The 19,439-nt window shown below is 45.3% G+C and overlaps 1 protein-coding gene and 1 non-coding gene across 4 annotated transcripts in view; one reads left to right on the top strand and one right to left on the bottom strand.

Moving 5' to 3' along the window:
• LOC137313971 (zinc finger protein 268-like) overlaps positions 1–19,439 on the bottom strand; it is an 83,802-nt gene that overhangs the window by 45,383 nt on the left and 18,980 nt on the right. For 2 of the 3 annotated variants that reach the window (XM_067979658.1, XM_067979659.1), the window contains exon 4: positions 11,089–17,970. The exons of the other annotated variant lie outside the window; for it this stretch is intronic. In XM_067979658.1, coding sequence (XP_067835759.1) covers positions 15,630–17,621 — 1,992 coding nt within the window. In that variant the 5' untranslated portion in view covers positions 17,622–17,970 and the 3' untranslated portion in view covers positions 11,089–15,629. Of the gene's footprint in view, positions 1–11,088; positions 17,971–19,439 lie in introns of those variants that run through there. 3 annotated transcript variants of the gene reach the window in all.
• Positions 5,011–5,082, top strand: trnaa-ugc (transfer RNA alanine (anticodon UGC)). Its single transcript has one exon. It is a non-coding gene; the product is annotated as a tRNA-Ala (tRNA).

Below are 19,439 nucleotides of genomic sequence, written 5' to 3'. Positions count from 1 at the left end.
GAGAAATGATGATCGGTCAGTGATCGTCTGTAAATGAAGGAGAAATGGTGATCTCTATATCTTTATTCATCCGAGCTCGAGCTTTGGATGCTGTTCCTTTCCTTCTCGTTGGAATCTGTCTACTCTGTACCCAAACCAACTCCTCCTTGAAGGCCTCCCACTGTTCAATTACTGTTCTGCCTGCCAATTTTTGATTCCAATCCACACAGAAAAGATCCCTTTTTAACTCACTGGAATTAGCCCTCCTCCAGTTAAGAATTTTCACATTTGACTGTTCCTTGTCCTTTTCCATAACTATTCTAAACCTAATGAGATTATGATCACTGCTGCCCCACTGAAACATGCTCCACCTGCCCCACTTCATTCTCCACACCGAGCCCACTGCTGTACTCACACTCTCTCTCTCACACTCACTCCCTCACATTCACTCTTTCATACTCACTCACATTCACACACATTCACTCTCACATTCACTATCTCACACTCTCTCACATTCACTCTCTCACTCACTCACATTCACTCACATTCACTCTCACATTCACTCTCTCACACTCACTCTCTCACACTCTCTCTCACATTCACACTCTCACTCACTCTCACTCTCACATTCACTCTCTCACACTCTCTCTCTCACACTCACATTCACTCTCTCACATTCACTCTCTCACATTCACTCTCTCACCCTTTCACTCTCTCAACCTTTCACTCATGGTTTAGGGCCACTGAAAGATGATGCAATAGGTTTGGATTGCAGCAGAGGGAGGAGGGAGATTGTGTGGGACGGGGATTTACAGCTTTGAGGCACAAGAGAGGAAAGAAGGTTTTGTAGAAACTAGAATTGTCTGTTCTGAATTTCTATCCTGTACTTACAGTGATGACTTTTATAAACTCCTTTATAGGGTATTAGAAGTGGAGGATTTGCAGAGGGAAACTGAAACCAAACAGCACGTCAAGATCTGACAGAGTCACTCGATTCATCAGGACCTGAATATCATCGGCCTTTGAATGTGGAAGGAGAAATGTTTGTCTGTTCTATCTGTGGGAGAAGATTTCAAACATCAGTGTGAGTGGGAAAGCACCGAGACACACACACCCGAGTGAGAGTGTTCCAGTGCACTGACTGTGGAAAGAGCTTTAACCAGTTACACAGCCTGAAAAAACATCGCACCATTCACAGCGGGGAGAAACCGTACACGTGTTCTGTGTGTGGACGAGGCTTCAACTGATCGTCCAACCTGGAGAGACACAAGGACACCCGGACCATGGAGAAACCGTGGAAATGTGGGGACTGTGGGAAGGGATTCAATTACCCTTCAGAGCTGGAAACTCATCGACGCAATCACACTGGGGAGAGGCCGTTCACCTGCTCCGTGTGTGGGAAGGGATTCACTCGATCATCCACCCTGCTGAAACACCAGCGAGTTCACACTGGGGAGAGGCCGTTCTCCTGCTCCGTGTGTAAGAAGAGATTTACTCGATCATGCCACCTGCTGAAACACCAGCGAGTTCACTCCGATGAGAGACCTTTTAAATGCTCTGACTGTGGGAAAGCTTTCAAAGCAGAAACGAACTGCTGAGACATCAACGCAGTGACACCGGGGAGAGGCCGTTCACCTGCTCCGTGTGCGGGAAGAGATTCACACTGTCATCACAACTTTTGTCACACCAGCGAGTTCACACTGGGGAGAGGCCATTCACCTGCTCCGTGTGTCAGAAGAGATTCACTCATTCATCCTCCCTGCTGAAACATCAACTTGTTCACACTGATGAGAGACCTTTTAAATGTTCTGACTGTGAGAGGAGCTTTAAAAGCAAAATTAATCTGCTGCAACACCAACGCACTCACACTGGGGAGAGACCATTCTCCTGCTCTGTGTGTAAGAAGAGATTCACTCGGTCATCCCACCTGCTGATACACCAGCGAGTTCACACTGGGGAGAGGCCGCTCACCTGCTCTGTGTGAGGGAAGGGATTCGCTATTTCATCCAAACTGCTGACACACCAACTTGTTCACACTGGGGAGAGACCTTTTGAATGTTCTGACTGCACGAAGAGCTCTAAATGCAGATACAAATTGTGAAGACATCGACACACTCACGCCAGGGAGAGGCCGTTCACCTGCTCCCTGTGTAAGAAGAGATTTACTCGGTCATCACACCTGCTGAGACACCAGCGAGTTCACACTGATAAGAGACCTCTGAAATGTTCTGACTGTGAGAAGGGCTTTAAAACAAATGATCTGAAACACCAACACACTGACACTGGGGAGAGACTATTCACCTGCTCCGTGTGTGGGAAGGGATTCACAAATTCATCCCACCTTCTGAGACATCAACTTGTTCACACTATTGAGTGACTTTTTAATGCAGTAACTTTGAGAAGAGCTTTAAAAGCAGAAATGAACTGCTGACACATCAACTCACGCACTTTGTGGCGTTAAAGTAAAATTTAAGCTGTTGGGTTAAAGATAAAAATGACCTTTTTGGCGACTAGTGTGTGTGTGGCTGCGGTCACTGTCCCGAGACCACACTGAAATGTGCCTTGTGCGAACCAGACTACCCATAATTAAAGCTTAAACATAAAAAATGATGATTAACAAATTAATGTACTTCTAAACAAAATGGACTCTGCTAAACAAGATGGACCCTGTGAAAAGACATTAAAAAATGCTGACTGAGCACAATGAACTGATAAAAACCACAGAACCAGACTGAAGAGACAAAGACCAGACTGTCTTAAGTTGATAACAGTTGTTTTAATGTGATTGGAGGTCAATTGTTGCTGTGGGGGCCTAATTGGCGAATGTGTCACTAAGCAAGGCTAATAATGTAATAGCTGCTAAATGTCTGTACTAGTAATGTATAAAAGAAGCTCAACGACCATTTCAAAGTTGAGAAGGTGACTGCGTACACTGCGGAGTGTCAAGCTCTTCTCCCAAAGCTTTGTCCAATAAACTGCATGTTGAATCTTTAAGTCTGACTCCGAGTGGTGATTTTCCCACAACAGTGGAGAGACTGTTCACCTGCTCCGTGTGTGGGAAGGGATTCACTCAGTCATCACACGTGCTGAGACACCAGCGAGTTCACATATGACTGCAGGGGTTGGATTCTGCAGTTAATCACATCCAGGACTGAACTATGGTGTTTAGAGTCAGGAAGAACAACGTGTAAGGATTAACCCATTAACAGATAGAATTTAGTATAATTATAATCAATAGTAGAAGTAGAACAAAATGTACTGTGAATCTATGTATCTATAAATGTAAACTGTACTGTGTATTAATATAGAATGAACCATGTAACGTGTGTTCAATAAGAAAGTGCTGGTGGGCCGAGAAGGATGCATGATGGTTATTATAGTCAAGTTTGCAGTTAAAACTAAAAGGATGCTGACAACAGTAAAGTGGGAATTAACAGACCTAAGGGAGGAATGTGCTGTAATAGCATAATGTCTAAAAGACATGTAGATAAAGGGACTGAAGGTTCATTAAATCAAGGAGTCACTCAGGCTCAGGCCTCTCTATCTCGAGCCTCCACAAGCTCGTGAGCAGAAGTCTGTTTATACAAATGGTTCTGTGAAGGCTCGCAATGTAAACTCTAAATAAGGTTCTGTTAAGTCTGGAACAACAAGGCACGGATGGGACCAGGAGTTATGCTTGGAATGTAACTTCTGAAGGTTGAGAGACATGAATAATGGTCAGGCTGAGAGATGTGGATGTGAGAGTGAACTGCTCATAAACTGAAAAAGGGAATAAGAAGAGACCTCAAAAGCTGAGGAAGGCGAACAAGATTCTGGCAAGGAAGAAGAGAACTTTTCAGTCAACAGATCACAGCAAGAGAGAGAGAGAGAGACCGCACTGTAGTCACTTGGAGGGACAGAGAGAGAGAGAGAGACCGCACCGTAGTCACTTGGAGGGATAGAGAGAGAGAGAGACAGAGAGAGAGACCGCACCGTAGTCACTTGGAGGGACACTCCTGAGGTTTCAAGGAACACTCACTATTTCTCTTTGTTCAGTATCACCTTTTTGCACTAATTGTGATGTGATTAATAAATCGGTTTTGCCTTTAACCGTAATACCAGTACCAGTGGTGATCTTGTTGTTGTCAGGAACCAGTCCTTAGATTGGATTAGATTATAATCCTGAAAATAGTGGTTTAAATTCTACAATTGGCGACCACGAAGGGACTATTTCTGACAACAGCTAAAACCTGGTGGGGGATAGTTACACAATATAAATTGATTATTTCTCCATTAAAATGCAGAGTGGGGGATAGTTACATTATATAAATTGATTATTTCCCCATTAAAATGCAGTGAGTGGGGGATAGTTACATAATATAAATTGATTATTTCTCCAGTAAAATGCAGTGAGCGGAGTGCACACCCACCACGGGTGGCCTCATAAAATGAGGATAATCAGTTTTTCTTTCCTTGGTTGGAGGTTTCTGTAATCTGGGGATTTAGTCCAGTGGTGGAGCGCATGTTTCGCATGTGTTGAGGTCCTGGGTTCAATTCCCTGTATTTTTTCACCAGAATTACCCACGGAAAGTTGAATGACGCTTTTTGAGCTCAGCGAGTTCCAACTTCTGAGGCTCCACAAGCATTAAATTGTCCCGGAGCGGGACTTCATCTCACGGTCCCCTCAACAGCTCAACTCAAAGCAGCCGCCGACTGAGGGGAATGTGTGACGGTGCAATATCGAGCGAGCAGTCCCAGCTCTTGTTCCTGTTTGACGCTCTGTCATTCTTCCATCTCACTTTATGATTCAGAGGTTGGATTTCAGCCTTGTCACTGACCATTAGCAATTGGGTTTTTTTATTTCCACAGACTTTTTTTTGGAAAGTTCAAAGTAAAGAGGAGCAGAAACCCCGTGAACTGAAGCAGAGGTTGAACATTGTGAACACGCGGGACCGCTGGGCATCTCGATGTCCTGGAGAGACGGAGCAGAAAGCTCACGGCTTCACTTCTAAAGTGTCTGCTTGTTTATTTCTCAGGTACCTTTTGCCCCGTGGGGATGTCGCTCAGTGGAAGAGCGCATGCTTTGCATGTATGAGGTCCCGGGTTCAATCCCCGGCATCTCCAAACAAGTTACATTTCACATTTTGGATTCAACTGTGAGAATATCATCTGAGACTCGCCTCACATTTACACACAAGGAGAGACAAGAGTTTCTTCACCTCACGAAAAACCGAACGCTCCGCACAGAATATAATTCAATGGGAGAGCGCCCACGATGGTTGAATGGCTCCCATCTCATGGTTGAACAGCTTGCCCAGTGATCGATTATTTCCAGTTTCACAGATTGGGGGGAAGCAGCGGACCGGTGTTCCGACCACAAAGAGGGAAGAATCGTCTGGATGTTGGGAGCTTCTTCTTTTCCCAGAGAGGAGTGAGCATCTGGAATGTATTCCTGGCTGGTGCGGTGGGTGCTGACCCTCTCTGGTGCGGTGGGTGCTGACTCTCTCTGGTGCGGTGGGTGCTGACCCTCTCCGGTGCGGTGGGTGCTGACTCTGGTGCGGTGGGTGCTGACTCTCTCTGGTGCGGTGGGTGCTGACCCTCTCTGGTGCGGTGGGCGCTGACTCTCCGCCTTTTTTCTGTTTTTTTTCTGGTTTGTAACCGCTCCCAGGAGATTCCATGTTCCCGGTGGGTGGGGCTGGTGGTGTGTGTAGGAAGTGTCCAGTCACAATGCTCCAGGCATGTGGGGCAGGATTGATGAACCAACTGGTCTTTTCCTGCCCGTCATGTCCGTCTGTAACCCCAGATCGTCAAGGTGTTTTTAGTGAAGTGATCTTTAAACACAAAACCCTCAACTGGGACAAGTCCTGCGTCCGTCTATAGTGAAATGAGATTCAATGCTGTCTGGGCCTCACCTTGTCCTCCTCCTTTTACATTATTATATTGTCCGCACACAGTGATATGTTTGGTTAAGATGAAAATACAAATTATCCGCTCTGGGCTCCTCCAGTCTCTCTGTGTTTCTCTCTCCTCCTAAACTGACTGACTGTCAGATAATAGTAACTGGTGTCCTCTCCATCCCATTCTCAACACCCAGACACGACTACTTACTGAATAAATTCAACAGTGACAGACGGTTTCTCTCCACCTTTCCTAACAGGACTGGCGAATGATGAATGCCCCGTCAGACCGGTTGATAGACAGTAAAAGGGACAGTGACCGTCTCACCAATAGCACCGGAGGTCTGTTCACAGACACAGAATCAGTCTTTCCCTTTCTATCAGTGTGTCTATATTACGCTCAGTAACAGTATCCCGCCTCCTTGTACAGCACTAGGGAGAGAGAAAGACAGACAGACAGAGAGAGACACACAGACAAACAGACACAGTATCAGTCTCACACTTCCCATCAGTGTGTCCGTTTCAGACTCAGTAACAATATTCCACCTTCATTTACAGCGCTAGAGAGATATAAAAACAGACAGGCACAGTATCAGAATTACACTTCCTATCAGTGTCTCTGTATCACTCTCAGTAACAGTATCTCAACTTCATATGCTGCACAAAAGAGAGAGAGAGAGAAACTGACCTGTAATGTCCTGTTGACACAGAGTAACAAATTGGAAAATATTCCATTCCAATTTCTATTCCAAGATGGAGTGACAGAAGATGCAGTCTCATCTCTCACTGATATTATTTCAGAGACAGACACATTATTAATCCCACTCTCAGGGACAGTGTCACACATTTAACCCTCTCTTGCATGTTGTCCCCTCTGCAATCTTGCAGCTCAGGGCCGTTCTGTATTACTCTCAGTGACCGAGAGTTTCACTCCGATTGAAATAAACTGGGACTGTTGCTGCCTGATATTAATCCTACACGGTCCCAGCAAATACACCGACTCCCACTTTCCTCCCCCGTTTCTCCAGGATTGGTTTGAGGAATCCTCCCTCCAGTTTCGGAGTCAAACGTTACTTTATCAGTAAGGGAGCCAAGAATGAACAGAACCCATTGGTTCATTCCACAGCCGCTCACTTTATCTCTGAAAGACTCTTTCCCATCAAAAGAGCCCGAGAGAAACAGCAGGGATGGAAACCTCGAGTTTAATAGTTGGAGATTGTAAAGTCAGTCTGGATTCCAGCGTTAGGCACTGGTGGAATCCCATCTGTTTCCCATTCTGGTGCCTGTTCCTGCACTGCCTGTGGAGCCCATTCCCTCTGACCTTTCCCCCAGACCCACTTCCTTTGCTCAGACAGGCGGGAATGGAGAGATCACGGCCCCCGGGGGAAGGGAGCAAAGAGCAGCCTCGTTACAGCAGCTCATCGCTCCGGGACCGTGTCCGCAGATGGGCTCAGAGATCGGCATTGAGTCCGGGGGAAGGGCAGGGGGAGTCCGGGGGCTGTTTGTAAGAGGCGGAGTGGATCAGGAACTGGTCCCGGAACATGGAGTGAGAGGGGGGAAGGGAGAGGTCATTCTCGGGCTGGGTGTGGACAGGGTGTGTCCAGGGGAAGGGAGAGAGAATGGGAAGAACCTGCTATTAAAACCATTGCTGCTTTCACTCATCAAACCAGGAGTGAATGGTCCTGGTTTAGTTCCAGTCTCACCCTGTTTATTGTTATTGGACAGTGAAGAGTGGAAACAGAGCCGGACAGTAAGGAAGTGGGGAGTTATACAAAGAGCATCTATTGCAGGCACCAGGTGAGAAGTGTGAAGGACACAATTTAAACAGCGGCTGTTTATTTTCGGTTGAACGGTTAGTCCCATGGGAGAGGGGATTAGAAACCTGACCTGTACAAAGGTCCCTGCCCCATCGGGTAGTCCCATTCATGGATCAGTGCAGGGGTTGGGTTGTGTCTGGATGTCACTAAATTGTTGTAAAATAGCCCAACACACCTGGTGTGCAGAAGCTGAGTGCTGCAGTGGAGTCAGACACTGACACTGTTTGTATCACTGGTTTTCATTTGTGGATATTCAAAATGATCATTAGAGATATTAAACTGATCACTTTTCCATTTTCAACCTCACCGTTTCTTGGGTTACAAGAGATCATTTTCTTTCCACAGGCGAATCCTTGAATGATCCAGAATGAATGTGATGTTTCCTCCACCCGAGGCACAAGGAGGAGTGCAGCCAGCTCCTTCTCACACACAGGAGGTACATTATCACCCACCGAGCACAGAGACACAGACAGGTCATCAGTTCCACAGTCTCAGACAGCAGAAGTAGTCAGTCCCACACTGATCCCAAGTTCCAGAGACACAATTTCAATCCAACAGTCAAACAGAGCGGGTGAGGCAGACACTGTTCCATTTCCCCCGAACTCTGTCCCGCTGACAGGCAGATACAAAAATCCCAGTCCAAAATCACACTCTCAGATTGAAAGGCACTGTGTCAATCTCACAATAGGGCAACATAGCTACGAATTAAATACCAGAGAGAAATCACACATGGTACCCGATTGAAAGGGACAGAATGAATCCCAATAATGTACCCGAGATTCCAATTGAATACTAGCCCAGAACTCTCACACACATGACTTTAATACATGAAATATCCATTCAAAAAGTGTACCATTTGCTACAAATCCAAACCTCACGTACAGTATCGATTGAGAAATACTGAAAGATAGTAAACCTGAGAAGCAAATTAGATACCAGTTCAGAATGCACTCGCAGAATGAAATTTAAAGATAGAGTATCAATTCTATTAGTGCAGACTGAGGTACACATTATATACCAGTCCAAAAATCTCATACAATATTAGACTGAAAGATACAGTATCAATTCCATTTCTACAGACTGATCTACACATTACAAACCAATTCAAAAATGTCACCTTATCCGTTTGAAAGATTCATTATCATCCACAATAGTACTCAGATTTAATAGTAGTCCAAAAAGCACACACATTATCTGATTAAAACCTCCAACATTAAATCCTAAAGTTCGTCCATATTTACAAATTAAATAAGGAGTAAAACTCTTCAAACATTAAGATATTAAAGCTAAAGTATTGAACGCAATAATGTAATCTGAGAGAATAATTACGTACAGATACAGAATGAAACTCACATTCAGATACAGTACCAGAGACACACAGACACAGAATGAATCCAACACTCACAGATACAGAAGGAATCCCAAACTCACATACAGTACTAGAGACTGACAGACACAGAGTTAATCCCACACTCTCATCAAGTACCAGGGACTGATAGGTACAGTATGAATCCCACACTAACATGCAGTATGAGTAACTGCATATTTAGGATGAATTCAACTCCCACATACAGTCATGGGGACTGTATATAAAGAATGAGTCCCACACTCACACGGAGTACCAGAGACTGACAGATACCGAAAGAATCCCACACTAACACACAGTATGAGAGACTGCATATAAAGAATGAATCACAAACTCTCACACACAATGCTGACAAGATACAGAATCAATCCCAAGTTCACACACTGTACCAGAGACTGACAGATACAGAATGAATCCCACTAAACTATCAGAGAATCAGCACAGACCAGGGATCAGGGCCTTTACCCAGTAAACTATCAGAGAATCAACACAGACCAGGGATCAGGGCCTTTACCCAGTAAACTATCAGGGAATCAGCACAGACCAGGGATCTGGGCCTTTACCCAGTAAACTATCAGTGAATCAGCACAGACCAGGGATCAGGGCCTTTCACCTGTCAGAGAGAACATTGTATCACAGATCACATTCTGATTTACAGCCGTGCATAACAGATGTTTGTAGCTGCGATGGCCGAGTGGTTAAGGCGTTGGATTCGAAATCCCCTGGGGATTTCCTGCGTACGTTCGAATCCTGTTCCCAGTGCTACTTCTTAAAGTTATGTTTACTGCTCAAATGACGATGAATTGGAGTTGACGAACCGCATTCCCTCTCTCAGAGAGACTCTCCAGCGCGGCTTATGCTTTTAATTCGGAGCCCAATGGTCTCTTGCAAAATTGCGAGACACGTGAAGGAATCTCTCCCAAACTCCATCTTAAATTCTGCCCGTTCGCAGAACTTGACATTGATCCTATTTCTTCCTATACTTTGATCCCACCTTGTCTCTGTCTCTGACTCTCTGTGTTTTTCCCTCATGGACTTCTCAGGCTTTGTTGAACGGCCACGGATGATCGAACCTGGAACACCGGCAGTGAAGGGTAAAGATGGAAAGACTGAGACGGGGGGAGAAGCAAAGGTGCAACCCAGCTGATGAATTCGTAACTAATGTCCACACATTTATGTCTCTTCACCCTCACAGTGAAACATCAGCAATTTGAGTCCAGTCCACTTATGGTAGAGTGGATAATATGTGGATGTTGAGACAGACACCAATCGAACCGTTGCCGTGGTGATGAAAGCTCCGAATCCTAAACACTGGACCACAAGGAAACGCTGAAAATTCTTTGCTGTGAACAAGCAGACCAACGCGGCCTTTCCCACTTGCCCCTTTGTAATTCAGGTCATTTTCGGGCCAGACAAGCTGCTCGCACAAAATGGCATTTTCTGTTCGAAGGACTATCGGGACAGAAGGTGATGTTCAGGCAATGACAGCACCAAGTGCAAGTAGGCATGGACATGGAATGGAAAGTGAGGGAAAATACTCCCACAAGCTGCTGATGGACATGTTTCCATTTCCAAAATTCACGCATCGAATCAATGCAGCTGCTGGGAAAACTCCAAGGCAACGCAGGTCTATCGGGCATCGTTTGAAGCAACTGGCAGTTTAAAGTGTCATCTCCTGCTGCTCCTGTGGGGAGTGAGGGAGAGACACTGTCGGTATCTGCCGACAGTTTGATTTTGTACAGAACTGTGCAGAGAAGGAGCAAATATAGCGGGGCTGTGAGATATTCTATATTATTCATATTTGACCAGAGGAATATCCGCAGTCAGAAGCTGAAAAGAAGGGAGATAAGAGGCCTGAGAATAAACACAGAGCTGAATGAAAGAAAAATAAATCTCATCAGTTCCATAGTGTCCGGTGCTCAATCCTGGGAGCTCCCCGATGGACTGCTGGTTAAAATTCAGTGCTCCCATCACCGCGTGGTTCCATTCCCAGTCAGAGAATTAAATTTAACAAGAGTTATGAACTTAATAAATAATTACATGAAGCTAATTAAACCCTGTTCGTAGTTGAATGACTGTTTTAATCACCATTAATCAACCAATAACTTTCTATTTCAGACTGAAGGAGATGCTGACGTGGTTACCGAGAGACAGTCAAAACTTTAATAAGATTTTTGTGCTTTGCATGTGATGAAATTTCATCATTTTATAGACTGCATCTTAAATTTAACATTAACAGGCAATTGTCGCCGTTTATCACAGGAACGCCTGAACCGGTTCTCCGATGAAGATGAAAGTAACGCAATGGGGAACATCTGATCCAACACGAAAGGCATCGGGCTATGATAAAAATCCCCACCGTTTTGCTTTTCCAAAATAAAGGGTGTGACATTTATTCTCTGCTCAGTTAATATGATCGTCGAGTGGCGAGAGGGTGGATTTGGAATTCCTGAGCGACCGCACTGTGAATTTTCCAGATCTGCTTGGAGCACCAATCCCTTCAATTCATCGCTTACAGGGACAATTCGATTCGCGGTTTCTTTTCCCAGAGCTTGGCGAGATCTTAAAAATTGAAAGCGACCAATATCAGAGGTAACCTCGTCACCGACATGCTCACAGATACAAAGCGGCCACACTCTGCTTCAGTGAGATGAAAACCCAGAGCGGTTTCAAGGTCGAATGCAATTGGAAGCAAAGCTCGTTCAATGAAAGTCCTGATTGTTTGAACTAAACTTCTTCCGAGACCGCGTGAGATTCAGGTGGAGTGATTTGGGGATTTATTTTTCCTCTTTGCAAAAGTTTGAACCGCAGTTCAAGGATCAAAAGTCTAGGGTTAAATTAGGGCTTCTCCAGGGTATGACCCTCGAATCGAGAATTATACCCCGACCTCAACGAGCCCAGAAACAAGAACGTGTCACGGACACATTCTATGAGAGGGCTGTCTGTATAATGAAAAGGCATTTTTGAAGAGACTTCCTGATCAGTTCCGTATTGGCTCCTGCACAAAACACAAACACCACACTGTGCGTTTTTCATTCTAAAATTCACTGAACACCATGAATTACACAAAGGCACCGCTGGGAGTTTGAACCGAGGATCTCTTGTTTACTGGCCAAGCGCTTTAACCAACTGAGCCTCGGAGCCAAGCCATGGGATCATTTCCCACCTCCTCTCATTAATATCTATCAGCTACACGTCACATTCTGTTGTGGGTTCAGACTGTTTGATCTTTGTCTGTTTCACTTGCCCGTTTTCCTGTGAATCCCGATACTGACTGCGTTTCAGGCTGTGTTTATCTTTCTGTGTCCATCAGTGCTTTGATACACGAATGAATATTTGTGCTTGTGTTTGTTACTTTAAATAAATTAGGGATGGACAATTCTCGCTCTGACACTGAAGAACTAATTTAGCAAATTTCACAGTGAAGTGTTGTTTATTGTGGTGCTGAAACGAAAAAAAATTGTAAAAGGTGCAAAGAGGGAAAACGAGAAAAACTTGTGAGTGAAATTAAGGACAACTTTCAAGGTTTTTACACGTATATTAAGAGAAAGAAGGGTGACGAAGAGTAATGTGGGCCCTTAAAGATGGATAGGGGTGATATTGTAATTGAAATTCAAGAAATGGCAGACTTGCTAAATACTCACAGAAAATCATGAGGATAATGTACCAGAGGCACGAGGAAAACTGAAAATAAATCAAGGGGATTCAGTGTAAGTAAAATAATGGTATTGGAGAAAATAATTAAATTAAAGATAGACAAATCTCCAGGACCTGATGGTGACCATCCCATGGGACAAAGGGGAATAGGTGAGGAAATTGTACATGCTTTAGTCATGATCGTTCAAAACTCTCTTGATTCAGGAATTGTTCCATGGATTGAAAAAATTGCCAATGTCATTCCGTTTTATACGAAGGGTAGGAGAGATAAAGCAGGAAATTATAGACCTATTAGTCTGACGTCTGTTGTGGGGAAGTTACCAGTATCCATTATTAGGGAAAGAATGACTGAGCACTTGGATAAACCTGAATTGATCAGAGAGAGCCAGCATGGATTTGTAAAGTGTAAGTCAAGTCTAACAAAACTAGTTGACCTTTTTGAAGATGTAACTAATGTGGTAAATGATGGAGTGTCTATGGGGGTTATGTGTATATTGACTTCCAGAGGCATTCGATAAGGTTTAACATCAGAGACTGTTAACAGAAATGAGAACATGTGGAATTCAAAGCAACCGATTGACATGGGGAGGGAGTTGATTTGGAGTTGGGGACAGAGAGGAGGGTTAATAGGTATGTACTCAAATTGACAGGATTTGATTAGTGGTGTCCCCCAGGGATCTGCATAAATGAGGCAGATAAAGGAACAGAGAGCGGTATATCCAGGTTTGTCGACGACACCAAGTTTGGGTGCACAGTGAGTAGTGTAGATGGGAGCATAAAGTTACAAAGGGAAATTGATAGATTCAGTGAGTTGGTAAAACTGTGTCAGATGGAGCTTACATAGAATTACATCGAATGTACATCACAGAAACAGGCAATTCGGCCCAACTAGACTATACCGGTGTTTATGCTGCAGACGAGCCTCCTCCAACCCCTCTTCATCTAACCCTATGAGCAAACCCGAATATTCCATTCTCCTCCATGTGTTTATCCAGCTTCCCTGTAAATGCATCCATGCGATTCTCCTCAACTACTCCGTGTGGGAGCGAGCTGCACATTCTAACGACTCTCTGGATAAATATGTTTCTCTTGAATGCCAGATTGGATTTATTGATGACTATTATATTCATGGCCCGAAGTTTTGACGTCCCCACTCCCAAAAGTACAAACACCTTATCGACATCTGACCGATCAAACCCTTGCATAATCTTAAAGTCCTGTATCAGGTCACCCTCAGCCTTCTCTTTTCTATACAAAAGAGCCCCAGAGTGTTCAAAGTTTCAATCTGGGGAAGTGTGAGGCCATCCACTTTGGCCCGAAGCAAGATAAATCAGAGTATTTTCGAAATGGTGAGAAGCCAGGAACTGTGGGTGAGCAGAGATACTTCGGGAAATCACGAAGAGTTGGCAGACAGGTGCAAAAAATAATTAAAATGGCTAATGGAATATCGGCCTTTATCTCAAGGGAACTGGAATTCAAAAGGGTGGAAGTTATGTTAGAATTCTATAAACTCTGCTAAGGCCACATTTAGAGTACGGCATTCAGTCCTGGGCACCAGACCTCAGGAAGGATATATTGGCCTTGCAGGAGGTGCAGCGCAGAAAGACCAGAATGATACCGGGGCTAAAATGGTTACATTATGAGGGCAAGTTGCGTGGACAAGGTTTGTATTTCCTCGTGTATAGAGGATTAAGTGGTGATGTAATTCAGGTGTTGAAGGTGATTCAATGATCCAATGGTGGGTGTGTGAGTTGGTGCTGAATCGGTCCCCTTCAGTGAAGAGAGGGTCAGCGGGCGCCTGACAGACACGGCTCGGAACGGGACTCGCTTCTCTCCGGCGGCAGCGGCTGGTTTAGAGAGATCTCTCTGTCTGCTGCTGTTACTCCGCCTCCCGCACTCTGGGAGAACCGCGGAGGTCGGTCCTCATTTTTCTCTTATGGATCCGGCTCCATCCGTTTACTGTTGACGGGAGTGCGTCTGATACCAAGTCAGTCAGAAGCGGGTGCAAATCACAACATAGGCACAGGCCCAAGGACTGGGGACTGGTTTGATATTGGGTCCTTTTTAAGGGATAGGCTGTCGAATGTTTGTATAATAATAATGATCAGAATTAACTTTGATACAATGAAGTTTTTTTCAGTTATTTCCCATTTCCACCCTCAACAGTTTTATACAGTTACAGGTAACAATGTTTGAGGGATGTGATGTCCAGTGTTGGTGGAGTCAGTGTAATTTAACTTGATACATTGAAGAGTCTCTTGTCTATCCCAGGCTCTTACCTTAAGTTTAGACCCTCACCTGGTTTAAAATCGGTCACTCACTGATATAAATAAACCAGTAACAATCCCGAAACCTCAGCGGGGATATTTGTTCCGATACTTAATGACGGTCCCAATTTCCACTGAAATTCTCAATCAGCAAATCCCAGAGGCTGTTTCGGGTTTGACAAACTGTGAAACAGATTGTTTTAAAAGCCGGAAAGAGGGAAAAACTGGTGGTTGATATACATGAAGTGTTATACATTATCACTTTCTGTTTCAGATTTACAATTTCTCTTTGTGTGTTACTCAAAGGAGAGGCTATAACGGAGCCCAGTGACTGGGTCACGAGCTGCACTGAGTCATTGGCCTGTGTTACAGACCGGCTCGTTGGACCTGCTCATTTCGTGAACTCGCTGGTGTCTCAGCACGTGTGATGACTGAGTGAATCCCTTCCCACACACGGAGCAGGTGAACAGTCTCTCAACCAATGGGCATGCGTTGATGTGTCAGCAGTTCATTTCTGCTTTTAAAGCTCTTCTCACAGTCACTGCATTAAAAGGTCACTCAATAGTGTCAACAAGTTAATGTTTCAGAAGGTGGGATGATCGAGTGAATCTCTTCCCACACACGGAGCAGGTGAACAGTCTCTCCCCAGTGTGAGTGCGTCGATGTCTCAGCAGTTCGTTTCTGATTTTAAATCTCTTCCCACAGTCAGAACATTTAAAGGTCTCTCAGTGTGAACTCGCTGGTGTTTCAGCAGGGAGGATGACCAAGCGAATCCCTTCCCACACACTGAGCAGGTGAACGGCCCCTCCCCAGTGTGAGTGCGTTGGTGTGTCAGCAGATTAAATTTGCTTTTATACCTCTTCTCACAGTCAGAACATTTAAAAGGTCTCTCATCGGAGTGAACTCGCTGGTGTCTCAGCAGGTTGGATGGCCGTGTGAATCTCTTCCCACATACGGAGCAGGTGAACGGCCTCTCCCCAGTGTGAACTCGCTGGTGTTTCAGCAGGGTGGATGACCCAGCGAATCCCTTCCCATACACAGAGCAGGAGAACGGCCTCTCCCCAGTGTGGGTGCGTTGGTGTGTCAGCAGATTAAATTTGCTTTTAAACCTCTTCTCACAGTCAGAACATTTAAAAGGTCTCTCATCGGAGTGAACTCGCTGGTGTCTCAGCAGGATGAATGACCGAGTGAATCTCATCCCACACAAGGAGCAGGTGAACGGCCTCTCCCCAGTGTGAACTCGCTGGTGTTTCAGCAGGTTGGATGACTGAGTGAATCTCTTCCCACACACGGTGCAGATGAACGGTCTCTCCCCAGTGTGAGTGCGTTGGTGTCTCAGCAGTTCAATTTTGCTTTTAAACCTCTTCTCACAGTCAGAACACTTAAAAGATCTCTCATCAGAGTGAACTCGCTGGTGTCTCAGCAGGATGAAAGACTGAGTGAATCTCTTCCCACACAAGGAGCAGGTGAACGGCCTCTCCCCAGTGTGGGTACGTTGGTGTATCAGCAGATTAATTTTGCTTTTAAACCTCTTCTCACAGTCAGAACATTTAAAAGGTCTCTCATCAGAGTGAACTCGCTGGTGTGTCAGCAGGATGGATGACCGAGTGAATCTCTTCCCACACAAGGAGCAGGTGAATGGCCTCTCCCCAGTGTGAACTCGCTGGTGTGTCAGCAGGATGGACGACTGAGTGAATCTCTTCCCACACACGGTGCAGATGAACGGTCTCTCCCCAGTGTGAGTGCGTTGGTGTCTCAGCAGTTCAATTTTGCTTTTAAACCTCTTCTCACAGTCAGAACATTTAAAAGGCCTCTCCCCAGTGTGAACTCGCTGGTGTGTCAGAAGCTCAGATGACCAAGTGAATCCCTTCCCACACACAGAGCAGATGAACTGTCTCTCCCCAGTGTGAGTGCGTTGGTGTGACAGCAGATTACTTTTGCTTTGAAACCTCTTCTCACAGTCAGAACATTTAAAAGGTCTCTCATCAGAGTGAAGTCGCTGGTGTGTCAGCAGGGTGGATGACCGAGTGTATCCCTTCCCGCACACAGAGCAGGTGAACGGCCTCTCTCCAGTGTGAACTCGCTGGTGTGTCAGGAGGAGGGATGACTGAGTGAATCCCTTCCCACACACGGAGCAGGTGAACGGCCTCTCCCCAGTGTGAACTCGCTGGTGTGTCAGGAGGAGGGATGACTGAGTGAATCCCTTCCCACACACGGAGCAGGTGAACGGCCTCTCCCCAGTGTGAGTACATTGGTGTGTCAGCAGGTTCTTTTTGCATTTAAACCTCTTCTCACAGTCAGAACATTTAAAAGGTCTCTCCCCAGTGTGAACTCGCTGGTGTGTCTGGAGGCTGGATGAAATAGTGAATCCCTTCCCACACACGGAGCAGGTGAACGGCCTCTCCCCAGTGTGGGTACGTTGGTGTATCAGCAGATTAATTTTGCTTTTAAACCTCATCTCACAGTCAGAACATTTAAAAGGTCTCTCATCAGAGTGAACTCGCTGGTGTGTCAGCAGGGTGGATGAATGAGCGAATCCCTTCCCACACACGGAGCAGGTGAACGGCCTCTCCCCAGTGTGACTGTGTTGATGAATTTCCAGCCTGGACGGGTAATTGAATCCCTTCCCACAGTCCCCACATTTCCACGGTTTCTCCATGGTCCGGGTGTCCTTGTGTCTCTCCAGGTTGATGATCAGTTGAAGCCTCGTCCACACACAGAACACGTGTACGGTTTCTCCCCGCTGTGAATGGTGCGATGTTTTTTCAGGCTGTGTAACTGGTTAAAGCTCTTTCCACAGTCAGTGCACTGGAACACTCTCACTCGGGTGTGTGTCTCGGTGCTTTCCCACTCACACTGATGTCTAAAATCATCTCCCACAGACAGAACAGACAAACATTTCTCCTTCCACATTCAAAGGCCGATGATATTCAGGTCCTGATGAATCGAGTGACTCTGTCAGATCTTGACGTGATCTTTGGTTTGAGTTTCCCTCTGCAAATCCTCCCCTGTAAAAGGAGTTTATAAAAGTTATCACTGTAATTACAGGATAGAAATTCAGATCAGACAACTCTACTTTCTATGGAACATTATTTCCTCTCTCATTACTCAAAGCTGTAAATCCCCGTCCCACACACTCTCCCTCCTCCCTGTGCTGAAATCCAAACCCATCGCATCATCTTTCAGTGGCCCTAAACCATAAGTGAAAGGGTGTGAGAGAGAGAGTGAGTGTGAGAGGGTGTGAGAGAGTGTGAGTACAGTAGTGGGCTGGGTGTGGAGAATGAAGTGGGGCAGGTGGAGCATGTTTCAGTGGGGCAGCAGTGATCATAATCTCATTTGGTTTAGAACAGTTATGGAAAAGGACAGGGGACAGTCAAATGTGAAAATTCTTAACTGGAGGAGGGCTAATTCCAGTGAGTTAAAAAGGGATCTTGTCCAGGTGGATTGGTATCAAAAATTGGCAGGCAGAACAGTAATTGAACAATGGGAGGCCTTCAAGGAGGAGTTGGTTTGGGTACAGAGTAGACAGATTCCCACGAGGAGGAAAGGAACAGCATCCAAAGCGAGAGCTCCCTGGATGACTAAAGGTATAGAGATCACCATTTCTCCTTCATTTACAGACGCCCCCTGACTGATCACCATTTCTCCTTCATTTATAGACGCTCCCTGACCGATCACCATTTCTCCTTCATTTTCAGACGCTCCCTGACCGATCACCATTTCTCCTTCATTTACAGACGCTCCCTGACCGATCACCATTTCTCCTTCATTTACAGACACTCCCTGACCGATCACCATTTCCCCTTCATTTACAGACGCTCCCTGACCGATCCCCATTTCCCCTTCATTTACAGACGCTCCCTGACCGATCCCCATTTCCCCTTCATTTCCCGGCGGGTAGTGAGGGGGGGATAATGTTCACTGTTTTATATTCGGGTCTGGGGCCGCACTCGGGGTTTGTGAAGCCTGAGCCTGGGCCTGAGCCCGGACCCGGGCCCCGGGGTTTATTGAGCCTCTTGCTCCGATCCTCTGACCTGCACCGAACGCGCTCCTCCCGCAGCCTCGACTGGCCGCGCATGCTCAGGACACACTGACCGGTAATGAGTCACTACTGCGCCTGCGTGCTGGGCTCCACTGATTCAGATAGGGCACAATCTGAACCGCGCTGCATGCTGGGTGATGCAGCCGCCATTGATGATCTTAATTCCAGGCCGAAAAACAAAGACATTGGAAGCAGATAATTCAAGTGTTTAATTTATAATATAAATAATTCAATCGTTCAATTCATTTCATAAATAATTGAATAGTTCAATTCATTAAATAATCAATTGTTTAATTTATTACATAAACAATTAGTGTTTATTTATTATATAAAGGATTCAAGTGTTTAATTTAACGTAGAAATAATTCAATAGTTTAATTCATTATATAAATTTTCCTTCGTTTAATTTATTATATAAAGAATTCAATATTTAGT

Source organism: Heptranchias perlo, unplaced genomic scaffold (genome assembly GCF_035084215.1).
Source record: "Heptranchias perlo isolate sHepPer1 unplaced genomic scaffold, sHepPer1.hap1 HAP1_SCAFFOLD_496, whole genome shotgun sequence".
In the NCBI taxonomy this organism is placed as follows: domain Eukaryota; kingdom Metazoa; phylum Chordata; class Chondrichthyes; order Hexanchiformes; family Hexanchidae; genus Heptranchias; species Heptranchias perlo.
Note: the sequence above shows the minus strand (reverse complement) of the source record. Positions and strands in the feature narration are given on the sequence as shown.